Source organism: Apis laboriosa, unplaced genomic scaffold, assembly GCF_014066325.1.
Source record: "Apis laboriosa isolate Shangri-la unplaced genomic scaffold, ASM1406632v1 scaffold202_cov151, whole genome shotgun sequence".
NCBI classification, from domain to species: Eukaryota; Metazoa; Arthropoda; class Insecta; order Hymenoptera; family Apidae; genus Apis; species Apis laboriosa.
Window position 1 is genome coordinate 903,161 of NW_025222291.1, and position 21,214 is coordinate 924,374.

The 21,214-nt window shown below is 21.8% G+C and overlaps 7 protein-coding genes and 1 long non-coding RNA gene across 12 annotated transcripts; 3 read left to right on the forward strand and 5 right to left on the reverse strand.

The window, feature by feature from the left end:
• The first annotated feature begins 121 nt into the window (after window positions 1-121).
• Window positions 122-2,203, forward strand: LOC122712565. The gene is made up of 3 exons (XR_006346363.1): window positions 122-455; window positions 514-679; window positions 1,235-2,203. It is a non-coding gene; the product is annotated as an uncharacterized LOC122712565 (long non-coding RNA).
• Window positions 2,204-4,217: 2,014 nt separating this feature from the next.
• On the reverse strand, window positions 4,218-5,757 carry LOC122712507 (GPI mannosyltransferase 3). The gene has a single exon (XM_043932232.1). The coding sequence runs from the start codon at window positions 5,688-5,690 to the stop codon at window positions 4,218-4,220; it is 1,473 nt and encodes a 490-aa protein (XP_043788167.1). The 5' UTR covers window positions 5,691-5,757.
• A 537-nt stretch (window positions 5,758-6,294) lies between these two features.
• Window positions 6,295-9,484, forward strand: LOC122712484 (E3 SUMO-protein ligase ZBED1-like). 2 transcript variants are annotated; one of them, XM_043932201.1, is made up of 5 exons: window positions 6,295-6,686; window positions 6,790-7,892; window positions 8,043-8,458; window positions 8,534-8,688; window positions 8,782-9,483. In XM_043932201.1, the coding sequence occupies exons 2-5, from the start codon at window positions 6,885-6,887 to the stop codon at window positions 9,102-9,104; spliced, it is 1,902 nt and encodes a 633-aa protein (XP_043788136.1). In that variant the 5' UTR covers window positions 6,295-6,686; window positions 6,790-6,884; the 3' UTR covers window positions 9,105-9,483. The 2 variants fall into 2 exon arrangements, with proteins under 2 accessions (XP_043788136.1, XP_043788135.1); XM_043932200.1 differs by having other exon boundaries at window positions 6,295-7,892; window positions 8,782-9,484.
• A 1,072-nt stretch (window positions 9,485-10,556) lies between these two features.
• LOC122712449 (transmembrane protein 138) lies at window positions 10,557-11,367 on the reverse strand. Of its 2 annotated transcripts, none has more exons than XM_043932137.1 (4): window positions 11,234-11,367; window positions 11,083-11,155; window positions 10,830-11,004; window positions 10,557-10,753 (listed from the first exon to the last, which is right to left on the reverse strand). In XM_043932137.1, the coding sequence occupies exons 1-4, from the start codon at window positions 11,365-11,367 to the stop codon at window positions 10,647-10,649; spliced, it is 489 nt and encodes a 162-aa protein (XP_043788072.1). In that variant the 3' UTR covers window positions 10,557-10,646. The 2 variants fall into 2 exon arrangements, with proteins under 2 accessions (XP_043788072.1, XP_043788071.1); XM_043932136.1 differs by having other exon boundaries at window positions 10,557-10,764.
• Window positions 11,368-13,288: 1,921 nt separating this feature from the next.
• On the forward strand, window positions 13,289-14,804 carry LOC122712446 (XK-related protein 6-like). Its single transcript, XM_043932134.1, has 4 exons — window positions 13,289-13,621; window positions 13,715-14,036; window positions 14,109-14,264; window positions 14,326-14,804. Exons 1-4 carry the CDS (start codon window positions 13,319-13,321, stop codon window positions 14,802-14,804), a joined length of 1,260 nt encoding a protein of 419 aa, XP_043788069.1. The 5' UTR covers window positions 13,289-13,318.
• On the reverse strand, window positions 14,665-16,336 carry LOC122712450 (dynein light chain roadblock-type 2). Of its 3 annotated transcripts, XM_043932139.1 has the most exons (4): window positions 16,188-16,336; window positions 16,038-16,134; window positions 15,727-15,975; window positions 14,665-14,773 (listed from the first exon to the last, which is right to left on the reverse strand). In XM_043932139.1, exons 1-3 carry the CDS (start codon window positions 16,188-16,190, stop codon window positions 15,764-15,766), a joined length of 312 nt encoding a protein of 103 aa, XP_043788074.1. In that variant the 5' UTR covers window positions 16,191-16,336; the 3' UTR covers window positions 14,665-14,773; window positions 15,727-15,763. The 3 variants fall into 3 exon arrangements, with proteins under 3 accessions (XP_043788074.1, XP_043788073.1, XP_043788075.1); XM_043932138.1 differs by lacking the exon at window positions 14,665-14,773 and having other exon boundaries at window positions 15,501-15,975; window positions 16,188-16,334; XM_043932140.1 differs by lacking the exon at window positions 14,665-14,773 and having other exon boundaries at window positions 15,503-15,975; window positions 16,038-16,116; window positions 16,188-16,329.
• Window positions 16,337-16,716: 380 nt separating this feature from the next.
• Window positions 16,717-17,687, reverse strand: LOC122712498 (NAD(P)H-hydrate epimerase). Its single transcript, XM_043932222.1, has 2 exons — window positions 17,629-17,687; window positions 16,717-17,535 (listed from the first exon to the last, which is right to left on the reverse strand). Exon 2 carries the CDS (start codon window positions 17,519-17,521, stop codon window positions 16,817-16,819), a length of 705 nt encoding a protein of 234 aa, XP_043788157.1. The 5' UTR covers window positions 17,522-17,535; window positions 17,629-17,687; the 3' UTR covers window positions 16,717-16,816.
• Window positions 17,688-18,009: 322 nt separating this feature from the next.
• Window positions 18,010-19,623, reverse strand: LOC122712511 (BRISC and BRCA1-A complex member 2-like). The gene is made up of 4 exons (XM_043932235.1): window positions 19,433-19,623; window positions 19,023-19,324; window positions 18,571-18,948; window positions 18,010-18,514 (listed from the first exon to the last, which is right to left on the reverse strand). Exons 1-4 carry the CDS (start codon window positions 19,518-19,520, stop codon window positions 18,134-18,136), a joined length of 1,149 nt encoding a protein of 382 aa, XP_043788170.1. The 5' UTR covers window positions 19,521-19,623; the 3' UTR covers window positions 18,010-18,133.
• Window positions 19,624-21,214: the final 1,591 nt, after the last annotated feature.

Below are 21,214 nucleotides of genomic sequence, written 5' to 3' on the forward strand. Positions count from 1 at the left end.
TTCGTGCAACAAGGATAGTTAATATCGACGAAACGAACGTACAAGACAAAGATCGAGCAAGTCACGTTGAAAAAACGCGGAAACTTCACACGATGATAACGGACATTGAATGTTTAAATTCGAGAAACTTCTTTGATGGATATTCTCTTTACAATGATTTGTGAAATTGGTTTCAAAATACTAGATTCGAATGTTGCTCCATGTTGCCATGACGAAAACGGAACAGTGCAGGTTAAAGAGGCGAAGGGAAAGGCAGGTCAAAGCAGCGACGCACTGGCCAGGTGCGCAGACATTCCACTCGCCTTGCGGTACGCTCACCCCTCTTTCCCCGGCCGCGATTATTTTCTACCTGGAGCGCCACGTTTATTTCTTCATGGCGGATCGAACGATATATTCGATACATCGAACCGATCCGAAACGATATTGTGTGTATGAATGAATTCTCCACGAAGAAGGTAAACATTCGAAGTAGAATGTTCGTCCCTTTTGATCAGGAATATATATGGTTGGCAGATTTGAAGAGGTATAAGGATGGTGATCGAAAGAAACAAAAATGGCGGCTACTTGGCGCATTTCTGAGTTATAAGGAGCCTCTATAAATGATCACAGATACGTATATTGTCGACTATGCCCTCGATTCGAGGTGCTCCCTCCATAACATGATCACGGCCTTGATAACGTGCGTATATATATGTCTTACTTCATTTATCGAGATTCTCTTTCTCTCTTTTATCAAAACATTGTGGATTTTTACAAATACAAATATAAATGCAAAGTACATATAATATATTTAATATTCTGAAAAATAAATTGAATATTCAATACATTTACAATACATATACAATACATTTGTTTACATAATAATCAAATTAATCTCCTTTTTTTAGTTTGATTTAAATCAGATTTATTTATCTATGGAAACAGAAGATATATGTCAATTATTAATATTTTTTTCTTGCTCTCTATTTAATAATATTATTTAATAATAATATTATTGTAAGCCATTTAACGAAATATATATCCATATATGTTTTTATTCGTTAGATATGAAAAATGATAAGTCATTTAAGAAATCTTCTTTATGTCTATTTTCAAACATGTTGATTATTCACATAGAAAGATTAAAAATCTCGTTTCAAATTTCGCAAAATAAAAATTTTAAACTATTTATTTGCTATATCTATTATAAAATTCGTTATATAATTATATATAAATAGTAATATTATATCTATAGTTTACATTGAATCGAAGGAGAATGAAGGAAACCTAACAAGCAACAGGTTAGCACGATCTAACGTAAGGGGTGGGGAAATGAGAGAATAAAAAGAGCTATGTAAGTACTTATAGACAGAGAAGCAGAAAAGCAATCATCGTTGGATTTGGTAGGAATATCCGTAGAAACGAAATGCTTAGCACTACGTAAGAACAACGATGTCGTGACATGGAGACCGGATTGGTCGGTCACCTGTTGCCCGCTAACTGTGATTGGTCGGACTCGACAGCGCGTAACGACAGCCAGAGGAAGACAAGTGCATTGTCGGTTGGTTTATGATGGACCAAGATCAAAAATAAATACTACAAGAATGTTAATTTCAATTCATTCAATTTTTGTTATATATATTTACATACATATATATTATTTGCTTTTCTTTGCGGACAAATTAATCATATTGAGATTACAAAATAGATATATTCACATAGATTTTTATCAATCCTTGTGTTACAGAATAGTAAACAAATCCTGATTATTATTTCAATAAGTTATTTACAATGAATTAAAGCTGTTTTTTTACATAAATATTTATAAGCATTATCTTCAAATTATTTACATTTCCGGATAAAATTTGAGAACTTGTACGTGAGATAAGAGGAAAATACATATATTTGATGAGAAATTTAATTTATTTATTTAAAATATGATTAATGTCAAATAAAATAAATATGTGATAAATAATGAAGATGAAATTTTTGCAAATCGAATAGATATAGAAAACTGAATAAATGACAAGAATTGCGCGAGACTAGTCTTCGCTTGAGGAGCAAAGTCTGCGTTGATGATGGAAGGAAAGCCGGTTTACGATATCGGACTCTGAACTTTTCGTGTCTATATCTAATATCGATTCTCTATACTACTATGCTGTTACAAAATAAATGCAAATTTTAAGTGTTTTGTACATTCATTTGTTTTAAGGCTTTTAACAAATTCTTTTTTTATTTGAAACAGAAAAAATCAAGGAAAATAAACAATTTATACATAATCAAAATCGTTATTATAAAAATGATTAATTATAGTCAATAAAAAATAATAAAAACAATTGATATTTTGTACCATAAATATAAAAATATAGAAAATATAGAAAAAAAAAAGAGTATAAAATATAATTATGATAGATATTAATAATCGAGATTAAGTTTATCATACAATTAATAATTGAAATTGATAATTTTCTAATATAAAAAATTATTATTCATTAATTTTAATATTCGTTCTTTAAAAAAAAAGCGAAAGAAGTAAAATAAAAGATATAAAAAAGAACTTTTTTAAATTAGGAACATCTATCAAACATTTATTTCTTATGAATCTTAAACCCGATTTTAGTTTTATCCACATAAATCTAGAATTATTAATTGCTAATATCAGCAATTAATGTTTCTATAATTTAGAATTAATTATAAATACAAAAATTACATGAAAAAAATAATTTTTGTTAAATAAATTGATAAAAGTAAAATATATTATGCGAAAATTATTGTATAATTTAATGTGATGTTTATAATTTTAATGTATATATATCTCATTTAATTAGGAATAATTTTATATGATATTTGTCATTTTATGGAATTAATAATACAACAGAAAGAATAATAATCATTAATCTATAATAAGAAAAAAGTATTTAAAATAATATATTTGACATATATATTTTTAATCATTGATCTTTTTTACCTCATCTAAAAATATTTCAATTTGGTAATAATTGGGTTTCTTATATTTTATGATGAACAATTCATTTTGGATGCTCTTTTACGATAGAGAAGAGGAGTGGATTCACCGTTGCACAGAACTTTCTCTCTGACAAGGATTATATTCATACCTTTCGTACACATAGCCGTATGTAACTTTCAAACCGTCACAAATCACAATACTTCTTCCGCAATGAATTGTTCCTTATATTAAATTATAATGTTATTCGAAATCGGAGAAATTCATCAAACATATGTACATTCCGATAATTCGTTTAAAATTCTTTCGATTGATGAAATGAAGTATAAAATAAAATTTCTAATATGGAAAAACAGCTATGAAGGAAGAGTATCATGATAGAGAAAAGGACACGAGAAGAAGTTGAAAGAGAAAAAGACAGAGCTGGTCGCTGACCCGCTCGGAACGTTGACTCCATGTAGTCAGTCCCCTCTTTATATTTTCTTCCATCTCACTTACACCATTTTACTGTACCTTTGATTATAGCCACGAATTACCTTACTTTACTTTGCGTTATTTTATCACGTCCGCTTTTCTTTATTCGCGGTTACAACTACTGTATTCTTCGACTTAACATCTTACGGATAATATTTTTTCTTCATTTCTCTTTATATTTAACTAATCTCTCTCTCTCTCTCTCTCTCTCTCTCTCTCTCTCTCTCTAATGATGTATTTTTAATTTTAAAAAAATCAGAAATTTCCATTAATTTTGTTTGATTTATTGAAAAAATTATTTGCCAATTAAAATAACAATCTATTTAATTCTATAACTCTATACCGATATTCACATGAACAATATAATAATTAAATATTTTGATATTATAATATTATTTAATATTATAAAACGATATTATGTCACAGAAGATCCTTATTCAATTAATATAATTAATTGAAATCAATATCATTGTACATATAAAGGTAAAATTCGAAATTATTTGATATAAGTTAATCTTTCAATCAATTTTTTATCATTGAAAATCGAATAATAATCATTATCTATCGAAGCTTTTTATATTTGCAAATTATGATTTTAATAAAATTTTTTTGATTTTCCTTCGATCTTTCTTATTTTCTATTTATTATATTTGGTTACATTTCATCTAATCCATCATTCAATAAATTATAAAATTTAATTATTTTTATTTTATAATTTTATTATTTTTATTATTGTATAACTTATAACTATTGTAATAACTTATTCTATTAACTTAAAACTGTTGAAGAAGTTATTTGTTCATTTATGTTTATATACATAAATATATTTTCCATAATTTGATTGTGGAAAATGTGTATAAAAAATTTCCGATAACAATTGATAGTGACTTAAAAATCGATCTATTTTTGGTACAATATTATCAAACAATATTATATAATTCGGAATAGTAATATTTTTATTAATATCATAATTTTCAACCAACCATTGCATTGGATTTGTAAAAAATATGTCTGTTTCATCCATATAGTTTATGTTATTAGTCAAATTAGGTTCACAAGTTAATATTTTAATAGATACATTTATATGTAAATGACTATATAAAGGAGTAGCATGACATGGAGTTAAAAATAATATGTTGTTTGTATTCTTATTATTAGTAATTTCTTTATGAAGAATATTCATTACATCTAATGATCCACGTTGATGTATTAAATTAAAATAAAGACCAGGTAATACATTAGATAATATTAAAAATCCTACAAAAATTTTTCTTGCTGTTTTCATAAATTTCATATTCAAATGGAATGTACAAGAAGTACATATATATATACACATTGGTAAAAGAGGTAATAAAAATCGAAATTCTTTATGAGACAACAAAGAATAAATACTAAGTGTCCAACATATAACAAATAACATAACTGCTTGATAATGAAAAAAAGATGGGTGTTTCATTATTTGCCAAATACATAATAAAAACACAATATAATAACACCCTAAAAGTACTGGTAATCCACATATAATATACCATAAGAAATGTTGCGTACCATATGAATTTCCAATTTTATGAAGTATATTCATACGAAAAAACTCCCAAGGAGAAATGACTAAAATACCATAACAGTAAGTATCTAATAATATTGAAGTTACGCAACAAATAATGCATATTACACTATACTGACATATTATTTTCCACTTATTTTGTAAATTTGTATATAAATGATAAAAACATAATGGCAACCATACAATAATAGCAGTAGGTCTAATCATACATAGAAATCCTACAATCCATAAATACTTTACAGTTTTAATATTATTACCACGCCATGGATATATTGACAAAGCTATCATAGTACATGTAGTTTCTATAGTATTTATTAATGTACGTGTAGCACAATAATACCAATACCAATTTATACATAAACTATATAATGTCCATTTGTTTTTAGTCCATTCATAGAATTTGTATTCTCCATAAGCACTGAAAATTGCTTGAAGAATTCGAGGTGCAGTTGTTAAAATTATTACATAATCCAAGGATATCAATGTCAATATTCTATATATGATAGATAATAAAAATGGATAAATATAATTACGAATTTTCATTGTCCACTCCCATGTAAGATATCCATATCCAAATGCTAAATGATGAGCAACTTCTAATGATTGCCAATATTCATCTGCTACATGGGCAGTTTGAACCATGAAGACAGAAAATAACCTCCATAATATTAAATATAAAAATATTTTCATTTTTTTGGTTATGTACATTTTTTATAGTTTAAAATAATTCTAATTAAAATTAATATATCGCACTATAAAAATAATAAAAAGTATATATTCTCAATTTTTTATAAAATATAAAATGACGATGTAGAATAATACAAATAAAATTTTAGGTTAATTTTCCAAAAACAAGTATTTACTTCATTAAATATTAATATTTTGTATTCACGTTTTCATAAAATTATATATTTCATAAAATTTCTTTTATTTTTATTAATTATTAGTTATTATCAACAATTTTTTTATAAAAATTACACTTTTAATAGAATAAGAAAATATTTGATATAACAAGATGTTGTTCTTATATTAAATCGAAAAATAATATATTTAATATATTAATATTAATATTGTTTATAGTTTTTAATAATTAATATTATTTGAATAACGAAAAATATTACTTTTTAATTTTTATATAAATACATTTTACATTTCATCTAAAGAACAAAATAAAGAATAATCGATACAGATGGCGCTTCATCGAAGCTATACTATTTTATGGAATCGATTAGTTGAGAACTCTACGTAGCGATATTTCTTTGAGTAAGTGAACTAAAGTCGATAGCATCGTTACGAGAGGTGGTCGATAACCGATCGTGCATCGTTCTTTTCGAAACGAGAAATTGAAGTTCGATATCTGTGAAATAATTCGTCAAACATTGCTTTGAGATATCGTAGTATTCGCGGTAAATTTGTTATTCCTTTATAACCATAAAAAGACGAGAACGTGTAAAAAAGATTATGCATCTTTATAAACAGATATATTTTAAATTATGCAACAAAAATTTTCCATTTTGACGAGAAAAAACGCTATGAAATATTACAATTGTGAGAAATATTGTATATGTATATTTTAATATCTAGAAGATAAGACGTACCGGTACCTATGTATTTTGAATTACAATTATGGAAAATAAACCAATAACATTGCCTAACAACAGAAAATCTGCAACAACAGATGATTCGAAAAGCGAAATGCAAATGGTACTTGCCAAAATGATGGAAGAAAAGTATACTTATACTTATAAAAAATTAGTAGTACCTATGTCAATGAGAAGTATTTACTGGAAATTTTTCGGATTTCCAGCTACAGATGATGGAGATATTCTTACTAAAGTAAAAATCGTTTGCATATTATGTAAAACTCAAATTGCATATAATCGTAATACCAGTAATTTACGTATGCATTTACAAAATAAACATGCTCAAGAACTTTTAGAATTAGAAGCTACTAATCCTCCACGCAGACAAGTACTTTCTCAGGAAACAAAAGAAAGAAGAGCACAAAAAAAATTATTAAAAACAGGTTTAACTTCTACTCAACATATTTATACTACTAATGCAGATGGTACTGTTCAAATAGATGGAGATATTCAATTTGTAACTGATCCAAATGTAAGTTTATCTAATATTGAAGATGATATCACAATTGGTCAACCTTTAAGAGTTATGATTAAAAGTGGATCTAACATTGGAAATAATAGTCAAAATGTGGCCTTTCTCATGCCAGAAGATAATTCTATTAATCAATCAAGTATTGATGGAAAAACTGTATCAGATGCTATAGCTGAATTTATAATAATGGATTTACAATTACCAGAAGTAGTGGAAGGACGAGGTTTTCAGAGATTAGTTGCCACTTTACGTTCACCTTGTGAAATTCCAAGTAAAAATAAATTAGAAGAAGAAATTATTCCAAAGATATATGATACTTTTCGTGAATCAGTAGCAACAACTCTTTCTTGTATTACAAGTGAAGTAGGTTTGACTATTGAAGAATGGAAATCAAATTCTGATGAACGATTTGTTACTGTGTCTGTATATTATCAAAACTCTGGTGAACCAGTGTTAGAATGTAAAGTGTTAAGTACTATTCATGCTCCTTTAGATTGGGAGGAATCTCAATGGGGTAATACAATAGATTCTTTATTACTTGACTGGGATTTAAAAATAGAAAGGATAACTGCAGTAGTAGTAGCCACATCTAGAACAGAATTACTGAATGCTTTAACAAATCGAGGATTGACATTAGTTCCTTGTTTACTTTATACCTTACAAGTATGTGCTCAAGCTTGCTTTGAAAGTCCAGAAGTTGCAACTATATTATCAAAATGTAGAGCAGCTATTGGAGCTATTATAAGTCATCCAGCTGCATCAGCAGCATTAGCTATGCAAGAACAATTATTAGAAGTAATTAAATTTTATTATTAATAAATCATTTAAATTAATTATATATATATATATATATATTTATAATTTTATAATTTTAAAATTAAAATTATTATTATAAATTATTTATAATTTATTTATAATTTTAAAATATATTTAACATAATTGTAGCTAGAAGAAAATGCTATGTTAATGGATTATCCACCTGTATGGACATCAACATACAACATGCTTGAACAAATGGTTTTACGTCGTAATATTGTAACATCAATTTTGGAGAGCATGGAAGGTGTTGATCAAGAAGTAGTTGATTTAACAAATGATCAATGGAAAATTGTAGAGGATCTTGTAAATGTACTTGAACCATTTAAAGTTACTATTATGACACTTAGTGAGGAGAAAATGCCATTGATTTCTTTATTAAAACCATTACTCTGGCAACTTGTATCTTCTCACCTTAAAATAAAAGAAAGTGATAGTGAGAAAGCAAAATCTTTCAAAGAATCATTATCTGATATGCTTTATGATAGATATGCAGATTATAATGTTACTCTTTTACTTCAAATTGCAACTACTTTAGATCCAAGGTAGTTACATATTACTAAAATAAGTTCTATTTTAAGTGAAAAGAAATGTAATTAATATCATATGGTATATACTAGGTTTAAACAATTACCATATGCTACTGAAGAAGACAAAAACTCAGTAGCAACTGATATAAAAGAAATGTTGACAAAATTAATACAAGAAGAATCTGGTGATAATATAAGCATCAAAGTAGAAGAGGAACCTTTAAATAAAAAAAGTCGTGTATCAGGTAAAATTTAAATTATACAATAATTTTGATTTTTTAAATTTTTAATAAATATATATATATACATTTAAATATACATATTTTAATTATACTCAGGCATGGAATTTTTACTTGGAGGTTTATGTTCAATAAAAAGTGGAATGCCTGCAGAAGAAAAAGCAGATCTTGAACTTGTACAATATCATTCTGAATCTACTGCACCACTTGACTATTGTCCTCTTCAATGGTGGGCAAAAATTTCTGCAAAATGTCCAAATTTAGGAAAATTGGCATGTAAATATAATTGTGTACCTGCATGTTGTGCACCACCCTCTAGAATTCCAGCAGAAGTGCAAGTTTTATATGATACAAGGCGAACGGCCTTACCTCCTCATTTGATAGATAAGTTACTCTTTCTTCATAGTAATCATACTGTATGAAGAAAGCATTAAGTTCAATTATAATGTTAATAGCTTTTATATAATCTACGTTTAAAATGAAACATTTAGGCGAATTTGAACGAAAGAATAAGCCAAGTCAGTTACTAATTTAAATTAGTTTTAATATAACATCAATGTATTCCAATTTTATGATATATAATTTATTCAGCTATTGTATAAAGCTTATATTTTTCATTTTTACTTTTATTTAACTATCAGAATTTTATATTTTCTAAAAGTAAAAATTGAAATCAGAATGTATAAGTTTGTTAAATATCTTACAAAAGAGAAATATATTTATTTTCACAAAAATATAATATTAACTTCATATTTTGAAATTGTACTTCTAATGAAAGAATATTCGGAATTATGAATAGTCTTGTTTTATTATTCAAATGAGCCTAAGATAATAAGATATCATTAAATTAATAAAAAAATTCACCAGTCAAAATAGTTATATAGAATATTTGAAAAACTAAAAAATAAAAATTCAATAAAAAAATATTATTTATAGAAATTAAAAAATAATAGTTTCATATTTGCAACACATATGATGTATTATGATATGCTTTACAAAAATTCTTAAATATTATAAAGCATTGAAAATAAAATATTAATGTTGTAAATATTGCAAAAAAAAATACAAAAATAAATTTTTTACATCTTTGTATTTTTTACAAAGAAATATTATTAATACTTCATCTAAAGTTAAAATGCGAACATAAAATGATTAATAAATAATTTATAATAAATTTACCTTTATACAGTAAAATGTTAAATTAAATAACATTGTAAACTTGTAACTTCATATCAACATTCTTTTTATTTCTAATAATAATGATAAAAATGATGAGATACCTTAATAAATAAATTATTTGATAATTTTCCTATTACTTTGTCAGTAATACACTTCAAGTGTATTTATGTGATATTAATTTATATTCTTTAAAAATATTAAAGTAAAGTAGTACAAACTTAATATTTTATACTATGAAATAGAATTTATATTATAAATAATACTTGTATTATTGATATATTTTATTGATGTATTTTTATTTGTTTAATGACTTATAATTTAATGATTAAATGTAATATAATGTTGTATAATATGAATTACATATGCATGTGCTTCTTATTATTTTAAAAATTGATATTTGTATTTATAACAAATTGTACAAGACTTTATATTTTATTTTTGTACAGTATCAATATAATTGTAAAAGAATACTATAACAATACATTTTATATTGTATATAAAGTGAATTATTTTAAAAAATACATTTAAAAATATATGTTAATATTGTATATTATATCTACAACATATCTACCATACTTAATTATTTTTTAAAAATTTAAATTAAAGTAAAAAAAAATTATATATTCAAACAAATTTTATTTTAATTATTTTTCTTGTAAACAAAAAAAAGATACTTACTATAACAAAATCAAATTTCTTTATTATCTATATTATGTTTTTCTATTTATTTCAAATGAAAATTTTTTATTAGTTTCTTTATTATAACATTTAATTATAAATATTAATTATGAAAAAATGAATTGGCTTTGAATCCATGTTGAACTTTCATAGAATCTTGGATCTGCGATTCGAAGAGATGCCCTCTTATAGAAATAATAGTATAAAACTGCAACTTTAATGTAACTAAATATAAAAGAAATTGTAAAAAATAATATGTGTATTTAAAATATGATTGAAAATATATTTACCTCCTCTATGTAATGAATAGAGTATATGAAAATTTGTAGTCCAATAATATTTGAGAGGTGATGACCAATGCAGTTTAATATCCCATATATGTAAAGTAATGCTTAATACCATATATATAATACACAATATTAATGTTATACGAAATTTTGTATATAATAATTGTATTAATCCTATCTGTATGAAAAGGATATATTTTTTTACAATATTATTTAAAAATTTTTAAATTTTCTTATAACTTTTAATGATAATTACCTGAAAAATGTAAGTAGAAAAGAAGTTAACTAGTAGAAGTGTGATAGTCATAATAATACATATATCTTGAGCCCTTAAAAACAAAAATTAAGTTCAATTTATATAAATATATTTATTTTCTTACTATATTACAAAAATAAAAAACACATACACATAAAGAATTAATAAATTGATTGAATTTGATCTAGAGAAGCTAGTAAATGAATTAACAAAGATATCAAAAAGTAGTATTAAATATTGTATAATTATAATGACGAGATATCTTTTAGTATTTATTGTATTCATTTATTACGAAAAAATAATTCACTGATATAATAAATAATTCATTTAATCAACAATTTTCTTTGTGTTTGGTTATATCTTTATATTCTATAAGTTGCTATGACAACACAAAATAATATATCGCATATATGTGTGTTTAGTATTAATAAAACATTAATAAAACATCTTTATTAATTATGATTTTTCAAGAATTCCAAAATTTTTTATATTATAAAATTTATATTATAAATAAATAATAATTTATTTATAATATAAATAAAAAGATTACCTCTACTTTATAAAATTACTTTATAAAATTATTATAATATAAATAAAATATTATTATAATATAAATATAATATAAATATAATATTATTATAATATGAATAAAAAGATTACCTCTACTTTATAAAACTACTTTATAAAATTTTATTTTACAATTATTTTATTTTGATATTAATATATTAATACATGATAAATTTTGCGATAAAATTGAAATGTATCATATAAATCAATATAAACATAATAAAATATTCAAATTAATATAGAAAAAAATATATTATGCTAAAATGAAAAATTTATTTGAGATATTAAAGAAATTATAATTTATTACATTACATTAATTCTTAAATTAGAAAACAAAAAAGAACTGTAAAATATTTATATCTATAAAGAATAAGAAAATTAAATATTAATTAAATATTATAATTTGTGAATTAATTAAAACTAATAAAATATAATGTAATTAAAACTTATAAAAATTATGTATGAATTTCATTCATTAATTAATAAACATTAATTATGCATTTTAATATAATAAAATTAATAAAATTAATAATTATGCATTTTTTTTACTTTTTTAAATAGAGAAATAAAGATAATGTTTATAACAAATATCTTAAAGACTATCAAAGAAAACATTTATTTAATAAAATTTGAGATTTTTTATGATTAAGAAATTTGAAAAAACTTTGAAAATTAAATACATATTTATTTAATACAGCATATATATATATATATATATATATATAATATTATATGTATGTTAAATAAGTATAATTTAAAAAATTTGTTTAAATTAATAATATTTCATAAATATAATTTTTAAGTAAAATATTTAGGTAAAATATTTATTTTTTATAAAATATAATTATAAATATGAAAGTTCTTTAAGTTTTTTTTATTATTCTAATTTTATTATTCTAATTTTATTATTTTAATTTTAACTCTAAAATAAATATTTAAATTAATATAGAATTTATCTTGTGTTTTAAATTTTATACATTATAAATCTATAGTATTAAAATTATATTGAAATCTCTAATTCTAATATATTTCATATTACAATATATTCAAAGAAAGTGTGTCATGGCAACAATCAACGATAATTCGTACTCTTTCATAAAAGAAGAACAATTAAATATGTATTTTTTTTTATTTATTTATATATATCTTTTATTTATATAAAGTATCAAAGATAATATTAAATTATTAAATTTCATATTCAAAAATGTTATATGCAATATAATAAAATATACATAAAAAGTTGTACTAAATTTTTAATGCATTTTTAATTATAATATTTAATACTATAAATTTAATACTATGAATAATCACATTATGACGTTCGATAACGTATCATATGACATATCAAATTAAAAAAAATAAATTAAAAGTAATTGTATTCAATTGTATTAAAATGTATCAAATTATATTTACATATTAATTGAAATAAATAAATAAATATATATGTATTTCATATTACAGATAATTAGTCAAAATAAAAGTTATATATAATATAACAAAAATTCTAAAATGACAACAAAATTTAAATCTCTGTAATTTAACTCTTTAAGGTTATTTTTAATATAAAAATATTATAAATTTTGAATAAATCAGTAATTAAAATTTATAACTCTTAATATTTGTTATTACTATTTAGATTATGTTGAAGATTATTTGACGATATTTAAATATGGAAATTCAGACTAAACAATTGCATACAAGACAAATTATTGATATTTTTCCTATATTAGAAATAAATATTGATGATGTAGATGTTCCTTTGAAAAATCCAACTGTATCTTATTTGGATATTTTTTTTCTTATATCTTCAATTCTTATGCATATTTTAGATGTAGCAATTGATATAAATCTTGCAATAAGATATTTATTAGCTGAAAAAGTAATATATTTTACATGGACAATTGTTTTTATTTTTTTACCTTCATTTATAAATGTTATAATTAGCAGAAGAATGCAACAACAAGATAACAAGGTAAAAAATTATATTGAATAAAAACATTAATATAATTAATATAATTAAATTAATTAATATAATTAAATATGTAACATTGTTTTTTTTTTTTAGACAAATGAAACATCAGATTCTACTGATCTTAAATGCATACATGCAATGTTATCAAAAAAATTATATTGCATTATACTTATAGCATTTCAATTAACACCAGTGTTACGCTATTATCGAACTTTAAAATATGCTCTTAATGCTTGTAAATTCAACAAACAAAATAATCGTAATGCTCAAAGACGATATTACCTCAAAATGCTTAAAGAAGATCAAGATGTTGCATTATTAAGAGTATCTGAATGTTTTCTTGAAGCTGCTCCTCAGCAAATTTTACAATTAACTATATTATTAAAACATGATCACAATAATATTAATTTTGAATGTATGTTTTTTATATAATTCATTTTATAATATTAATTAAGAGAAATAAAATTAATATTTATCTACATTATAGTTATTCATCAGATAGCTAGTATTACTAGTTCACTCGGAAGTATGGGATGGGCAATGGCTAATTATCATCGTAGTATTAGATTGGCTCAACAAGATAAACTAAATATTAATATTATAGGAATAGTTTTACAATTTGTATGGCATTTCTGTATAACAGGTGTGTATACATGATTATTATACAAAACAGTTAAAATTTATTTTTTGAAATAATTTTTCAGTTTCAAGAATATTATCTCTAAGTGTTCTGGCAAGTATTTGGCCAATATATACTATAATTGGTTGTATTTTTCATTGGATAAGTATGACTATTTGGATTATTATTGATTCCCATGGTATATTGGAATTTTGTAAAGATTCCAATCATGCTCCACATTGTTCGCCAAAAATTAAAGAACGTATTTATTCTATATTATTTTCTGTGGTAATTGGTGTAATACATGTGTTCATATATCTAAATACAATAGATGGTAGTACATTACTTAAACATGTGTTCTTTTATATAATTTGCTTTTTTGAAAATATAATAGCAATTATTATTTGGATATATGTTTCATCAAATGAAGTTAAAAATTCTTGGTATTTTAATATACTTATTATTTTTTGTATTGTACCATTTTTATTAGGTATAATAGCTATGATTATTTATTATGGTGTTTTTCATCCATCCTTAAAACATCAAAATTGTATAGCTAAATGATTTTTAATTATTTTTATTTATATTAGTATATATATAGTATTTTAGTAAAATATATTTAATTTATGTATAATTATGTAATTTATCTCATAAAAGTTGTACAAATATTATTACAAACTAGTAATATTTTATTATTCTTTTTAATATTTTTATGTTAAATCAATTTTCTAACTTTTATTATAAATTTTAAAGTTGAAAAAATAAAATTGAAATCACTTATAATATAGTATTTGTACAATTTTTATTGTGCTCTCTATAATTTTGTTTACAATATATAATTATAAATATAAAAATTATAAATATATAAAAATCAAATAATAAGCTCAAAAATTATAATATTAAATTTAAATATTGTAAATCTCTATATTTTATTATATGTATATTTAAAATATTTTATAAAGTTTTGTAATAAATAAAATCAATTATTTTTATAATATCTATATATTATCTTTTTGAAATGAAATCTTCATGAAATTTTAATATTACACATACATAATCTGCATAAGAATAATAATAAAAAATAATAATAAAAAATATTTAAATTCATTTGAAATTTTATATAATAATAAATAAAAATTTCTTAAATAAAAATTTTTAAATTTATTAAATTTTGATGAAATAAAAATTTATTTTAGAAACAATTTATGAAAACAAAAATATGAAGTATTAATTATAACACAAATGGTTCAACTATATTAATTAAGTTACAATTTTAATTTGAGATTTATATTTATATATAGATGACTTAATTATGTTTACATTAATTACTTTGCAGTGCTTGAAATTTTGATAATAATATCTAATTTCTACTATTAATTTATAAATTAAAAAATTTTTTATTTAAAACATTAAATATTGTAAATATTATATATATTATATATATTAAAATAAACTATTTTAAAAAAAATAATTTATCAATAATTACCAAAGCATACAATATTTTATATTTTAATTTTTGGTTATCAATCAACTGGATTCTGTATTACTATGAGTATAAATTCTTTATCTGGAGCAACCATAATTTCATGTTTCTTACTACGAATACGTAAGAAAGTAAGATCATTTGTTGGATCCAAATCTCGTACTACAGATCGTGCTTTGTCTGACAGTTGACTTATTAATCCTGCATATTGAACTGTGGTAGTGTTATCCAATGTAGATTTGATTGGGATACCTACATAAATTTTTTTTAAGTTTTATACAATAATTTATATAAGATATCAAAGTGCCATATACCTTCTCCATTAACTACAATTGTTCCAACCACTCCTTTATGTGATTGAATGCGTTTCATAGTTTCTTCTACTTCTTGTGCCTTAGAAAAAAAGTTAACCTAAAGTATTTAATGTAATTTATGTAAAAATATATTATTTATAATAAACCCACCATTTTTTAAACTTATAAATTTATATCATATATAATATAATAATAATTATAAAATCTGTAATAATGAATTTATATCAATTTATCAATCTGTTATAAGGAATTTAATATCAATAAAATATATCACTTGGATTGTACTGTCTATTAGTTATTCATATATTTCTATCTACATGAAGATGTTACTTTCTTAACATTAACCGCCATCTATATATATATATATATATATATACATATGAAGCGGTAAATTTAAATTAAATCATATATATATGTATATGAAGCAATATTAAATGGAAAATCTGTTATAATATAGATGAAATTTATAAAATAAAAATATATAAAAATTTATTTTTAATTAAAAATATTATATTTAGTTTTTGATTACAAATGTAATATATAAGTATATATCAACTCAATTTTTGTATTCTTTGATTTCAATAAAATATAAATTATTAACAGTAAAACATTTTATAAAAGATTATTTTCTTTCAGGAATAGTAATTATTTATTTTTTTCGCAATTCTTTTTTAGAAATTTATTTTTAATTATTATATAAGTACATATTTATAATACAATATATAAATTTTTAAATATATTTAATAAAAAAATTACATAATTAAATTTTATATAAAAAATTAATTTAATAAAATAATTAAGTCAGTTTCTACATATTCAGGTAGATTAAGATTATATGTTTTTTCTAATTTTTTTGGTACAAATCGACCACCTAAGTAATGATATTTTCCTTGAAATTTTTTAGCACACAATTTTGGTGCTGTTAATGATACAAGCATTTCTGGTTTTATTCCACCTTCTGTAGGTGGTCCATCTTCAACATTCCAACCTGATGGTATATCTATGCTACATATTGGAATAATTGTACTTTCTAATAAACGAATAATAGGTATAAATATATCTTTTACAGGTGGTTTAAAACTAAATCCAAATAATGCATCAACTATAAGACCATATTGATGCAATTGTTTTGAAGCAATATATTCTACATCATTTTTTAACAAAGGAATATCATTTTCAATGCATTGATGTAGCAAATTTTCATATAAGATATTATTTGTTCTTTTTGGATAATAAATTTCAGGAAAATATCCAAATTGTTTTAAGTGTCTAGCACAAACAAGTCCATCACCACCATTATTTCCTGGACCACAACAAATCAAAATCTTATGTACAGAGTTTTTTAGTGATGGATAAGTACGAGCAATAGCAATAGCACAACTTTGACCAGCAAGTTCCATTAATTGATCAACACTGAATTTATATTTTTCAAATAAATCTTTATCTATATTGATGCTTTCCGTTTGATTCAAGTATTTCATCATAGTGGCATATAATGCTTTTCCAAAAGAGAAAATAAATTTATTATTAGATAAAAAGGGTTTTATATAACCCTTAATATATAATATCATTTATTAATTTTATTACATACAAATATATAAGAAATAATATTATAACCTCTTATAGTATATTAGTTACTTGATTTATTAATATAAATAAATGTTAATCTTATAATATTGATTATTCTTGTTATATTTTTTAATAATTATATATAAAATTATATACGTCAAATTAATTTTATTATATTTTTTAAAATCTTTTCGTAATTTTATAATTCGCAAAACAATGAACTGACCTCAATGTTTTTAAAACTATTTATATATATGACGTATATATTTTTTTGTTTCATTAAATATATTATATAAAATTGAACATAAAAAATTGTTATTAATTATATAAAAAACAAATATTAAATAATAATAAAATTATTATTAATAATTAATAAAATCAAAATATTAAAATAATTTTTTTATTTTCCTATCTGTAGTATTTTATTTATCGTTATTTTAATATACATTTATGCAAAAAAGAATAATCTTGAATATGTACAATAAGAGACTTATAAATAATTGTAATAATTTATATTATTTAATAAATTAACCATGAATTGCAGAACAATTTTTAATAGAATTGGATTTAAATGTTTCTACATTTCGTTGAATAAATGTAAGTAATCGCTTAATCATAACACGTGGTGTCCATATGAATTCATAAGGATAGTTTTTTACTTTTTCTCTATAAACAGTATCCTGTGATGTTATATGATATATTGAACATAATTCAATAGTAGGTGGTTCTCGAGGAAATCCTAATGGAAGATGAATATATAATACTGCATAGAAGTCATTTTCACATAGTAAACATGATACATAAGTATATTTTATACTATCAAATTCTAAAATAGCTTCATATTTTAGAAGTAAAAATGCTGCTATATACTCTCTTCTTTTTTCTAAACTTTGAATAACTGAGTTTACCTACAATAAAAATATATTTTATAAACAATAATAACAAATGAATTAATAAAAATTACCTTTGCTGCTATAAATTTTTTTATTTTTAATATATAATGTATTAAATGTGTATCAGATGGAAAATAAGGTACATATAATTCAACTATTTCACTAAGAATTCCTTCTAAGGATTTTGAAAACTGCAATTGTGAAGTAATACGATTCCAATCTGTTCCAGAAAATGTTACAAGAAGCATTGCAACATCACTCTCTGATTTGCAAGTACGTATTTGTAACTGAGAAAGATCCACTGATAAACTTATTAAAAATCTTGCTTCTGTTGGCTTAGAATTAAATGGTAATAATATCATTTCAATATCTTCTTGTCTGATTTCTTGCGAAGTCATGAGCATATTATATTCTATTTGTAATCGAGTTTGTTTTTGAATTAATTGTATCTAATTTATGAGAAAAACATGTCAATTTAATATAGTTTAAATGTTAATAAATTTATAAACAAAATATTACAAACCTGATGTTCCTTATAACATGATAAAAGTTCTTTAAGAACATTCAATAATGCATTTTCATCATTGGGATTCCATTTAGCAAGACTAGGTACTTTAACAGATAAAGTATCTACATCTATATCTGCTAAAAAAATATTATCATTAAATATAAAATCAGGGCCCATTTCAGGGCATTGTGAATCAAAAAACACATTCCACACTAAATTTTGTTTAGCATATGGAATAGATAATTTAAAACGATCTCCTTGTTCTTTTCCACAACTAGATGATAAAGAATCTATCTTAATTGTCTCACAACAAACCCCTTGTAAAAAAAGAATTAAAAAATAAATTAATATAATATAAAATTATAATAATATAAATTATAATAATATATATTATAATAATATATATTTTATGTATTGCAACTAACCAAGTTTTTCTGTCGATAGAACGCGAATTAAAAGTGGTTCAATATATGAGTCAATGGCAGTTAATATTGCACATTGTTGATTTAACATCGTAATAATTCTTAAAGAATTTTATAAATTATAATATATACTATATAATAAAAGGAGAGAGTTTCTTTTTATGATATTTGTTACATATATATGTTCAAGATTATATATTATAAGAATCTTTATAAAGATAATATATGTTATGTATATAATATTGTTTTATTAAAAGATTTTGTTATTTTAAGATAAAAATTTTTAAATGCACATAAAAACTTGTTTGATATTTAAATTAAAATTTTTTTTTCATTATAGTACTAAAGCAATTCAATTAGTATATATTTATTATATATATATATAAAATCATATCTTTTTAATGTACATTAATGATATTGTTATATTAATGATAATAATATAAGTAAAATTTATGAGTAAAATTTATTAAAATTTTATATAAAGTCATTTAATATGATTTAAAAAAATCATATATTGAAAATAAATTTACTAGATTATATTCTAGGAATATAATTAAAGATATGTTGGTATTTGATCAAGATTTATCAGAAATTATCAGAAATTTGTCGGTTCAACTATTCTATTAACTTTTAAACCTTGATATTATTATACATGTTATCTTATATCTTGAATTTTTGAAACAATTTCTATATTTTTGATTTTGTCTTGATTTTTTTAATAATCTTAGATTTATTTGTTCTAAATTCAATGATTATATATTATATCTGAGTTCATCCAAAATAATGAAAAATTTCTTCATGATTTTTTTTTAGATAAAAAAATGTAAATAAAATATATCGATAATTTAGATATATAATTTAAATTAACAAATCAACACAATTATAGCAATCATAAATAATAATTGATTATAATATATAATAATTCTCTCTCTATCTCGTACTTTATCTTCGTCTTGTTTTATCTAATGCAAAATTAAATTGTTCATAAAATTGAAAAATAAAAAAAATTTTTACATATTAAATTTTGTGTTATAATTTATTTTAATTTTTAAACGAAAAAAATTAAATTTTCTATCCGTTTTATTCAAATATTTTATATTTTATATATTTTTATTTCATAATATAGTGAAAGATTTGAGATATAGGTTTCTTAAAAAATGAATTCTAGAATTCAATTTTTTCGTTCTTATTTTATTTTTTATTTTAAAAATTATATTTCAACACTTCTGTTAGCATTATTAACTAATTTTTTAAACAATTATGTAATTATTTTTTATTATTTTCATGTTCAAATATCTTACTTCAATATAAAGAAATTCTAAGTTCTAACAAAAACTCAAAAAATAAATTGTTTTAAACGATATCTATATCTGAGATGTATTATAATATGGTAAATATATTCTATAAAATATGAAATTTTCATTTAGTTTTAAAATATGTACAAAATACATTTCTCTTGTGTAATATTACGACATGTAAATTATATGGTGTTATTTAAATTTATTCCATAAATAACAAAGTGAATATAAGGCTACATATAAAAGTAAAACTTCAACAAATTAATATTTCAAAAAAAAATTGAATCATTTTTTTTATATCATTTAAAACATAAAATAGTGAAATTATATTGTGACATTGAAATATAAAAACTATTATAAACGCATACATTGTATATATTTCTATCATAATTAAAATATATTGAATGTTTATAAAGAAAACAGTTATTCATATATCTTATAAAAATATTACGTCCTGAGATAAAATAATTTGTAAATAACATTAACA

What these genes read in the sequence shown, in the direction of transcription:
- LOC122712498 (XM_043932222.1), bottom strand. Translation starts at nt 17,521, where the DNA reads ATGATGAAATACTTGAATCAAACGGAAAGCATCAATATAGATAAAGAT.
- LOC122712449 (XM_043932136.1), bottom strand. Translation starts at nt 11,367, where the DNA reads ATGAATACAATAAATACTAAAAGATATCTCGTCATTATAATTATACAA. An exon ending in TTTCTACTTACATTTTTCAG is followed by an intron (nt 11,005 to 11,082) that starts GTAATTATCATT and finishes CTTTTCATACAG; the next exon opens with ATAGGATTAATACAATTATT. An exon ending in CTATTCATTACATAGAGGAG is followed by an intron (nt 10,765 to 10,829) that starts GTAAATATATTT and finishes TTTTATATTTAG; the next exon opens with TTACATTAAAGTTGCAGTTT.
- LOC122712484 (XM_043932200.1), top strand. Translation starts at nt 6,609, where the DNA reads ATGGAAAATAAACCAATAACATTGCCTAACAACAGAAAATCTGCAACA. An exon ending in TGCAAGAACAATTATTAGAA is followed by an intron (nt 7,893 to 8,042) that starts GTAATTAAATTT and finishes ACATAATTGTAG; the next exon opens with CTAGAAGAAAATGCTATGTT. An exon ending in GCAACTACTTTAGATCCAAG is followed by an intron (nt 8,459 to 8,533) that starts GTAGTTACATAT and finishes GGTATATACTAG; the next exon opens with GTTTAAACAATTACCATATG.
- LOC122712446 (XM_043932134.1), top strand. Translation starts at nt 13,319, where the DNA reads ATGGAAATTCAGACTAAACAATTGCATACAAGACAAATTATTGATATT. An exon ending in TGCAACAACAAGATAACAAG is followed by an intron (nt 13,622 to 13,714) that starts GTAAAAAATTAT and finishes TTTTTTTTTTAG; the next exon opens with ACAAATGAAACATCAGATTC. An exon ending in CAATAATATTAATTTTGAAT is followed by an intron (nt 14,037 to 14,108) that starts GTATGTTTTTTA and finishes TCTACATTATAG; the next exon opens with TTATTCATCAGATAGCTAGT.
- LOC122712507 (XM_043932232.1), bottom strand. Translation starts at nt 5,690, where the DNA reads ATGTACATAACCAAAAAAATGAAAATATTTTTATATTTAATATTATGG.
- LOC122712450 (XM_043932139.1), bottom strand. An exon ending in AATTGTAGTTAATGGAGAAG is followed by an intron (nt 15,976 to 16,037) that starts GTATATGGCACT and finishes AAATTTATGTAG; the next exon opens with GTATCCCAATCAAATCTACA.
- LOC122712511 (XM_043932235.1), bottom strand. Translation starts at nt 19,520, where the DNA reads ATGTTAAATCAACAATGTGCAATATTAACTGCCATTGACTCATATATT. An exon ending in CATGTTATAAGGAACATCAG is followed by an intron (nt 18,949 to 19,022) that starts GTTTGTAATATT and finishes CTCATAAATTAG; the next exon opens with ATACAATTAATTCAAAAACA. An exon ending in AAAAATTTATAGCAGCAAAG is followed by an intron (nt 18,515 to 18,570) that starts GTAATTTTTATT and finishes TTTTTATTGTAG; the next exon opens with GTAAACTCAGTTATTCAAAG.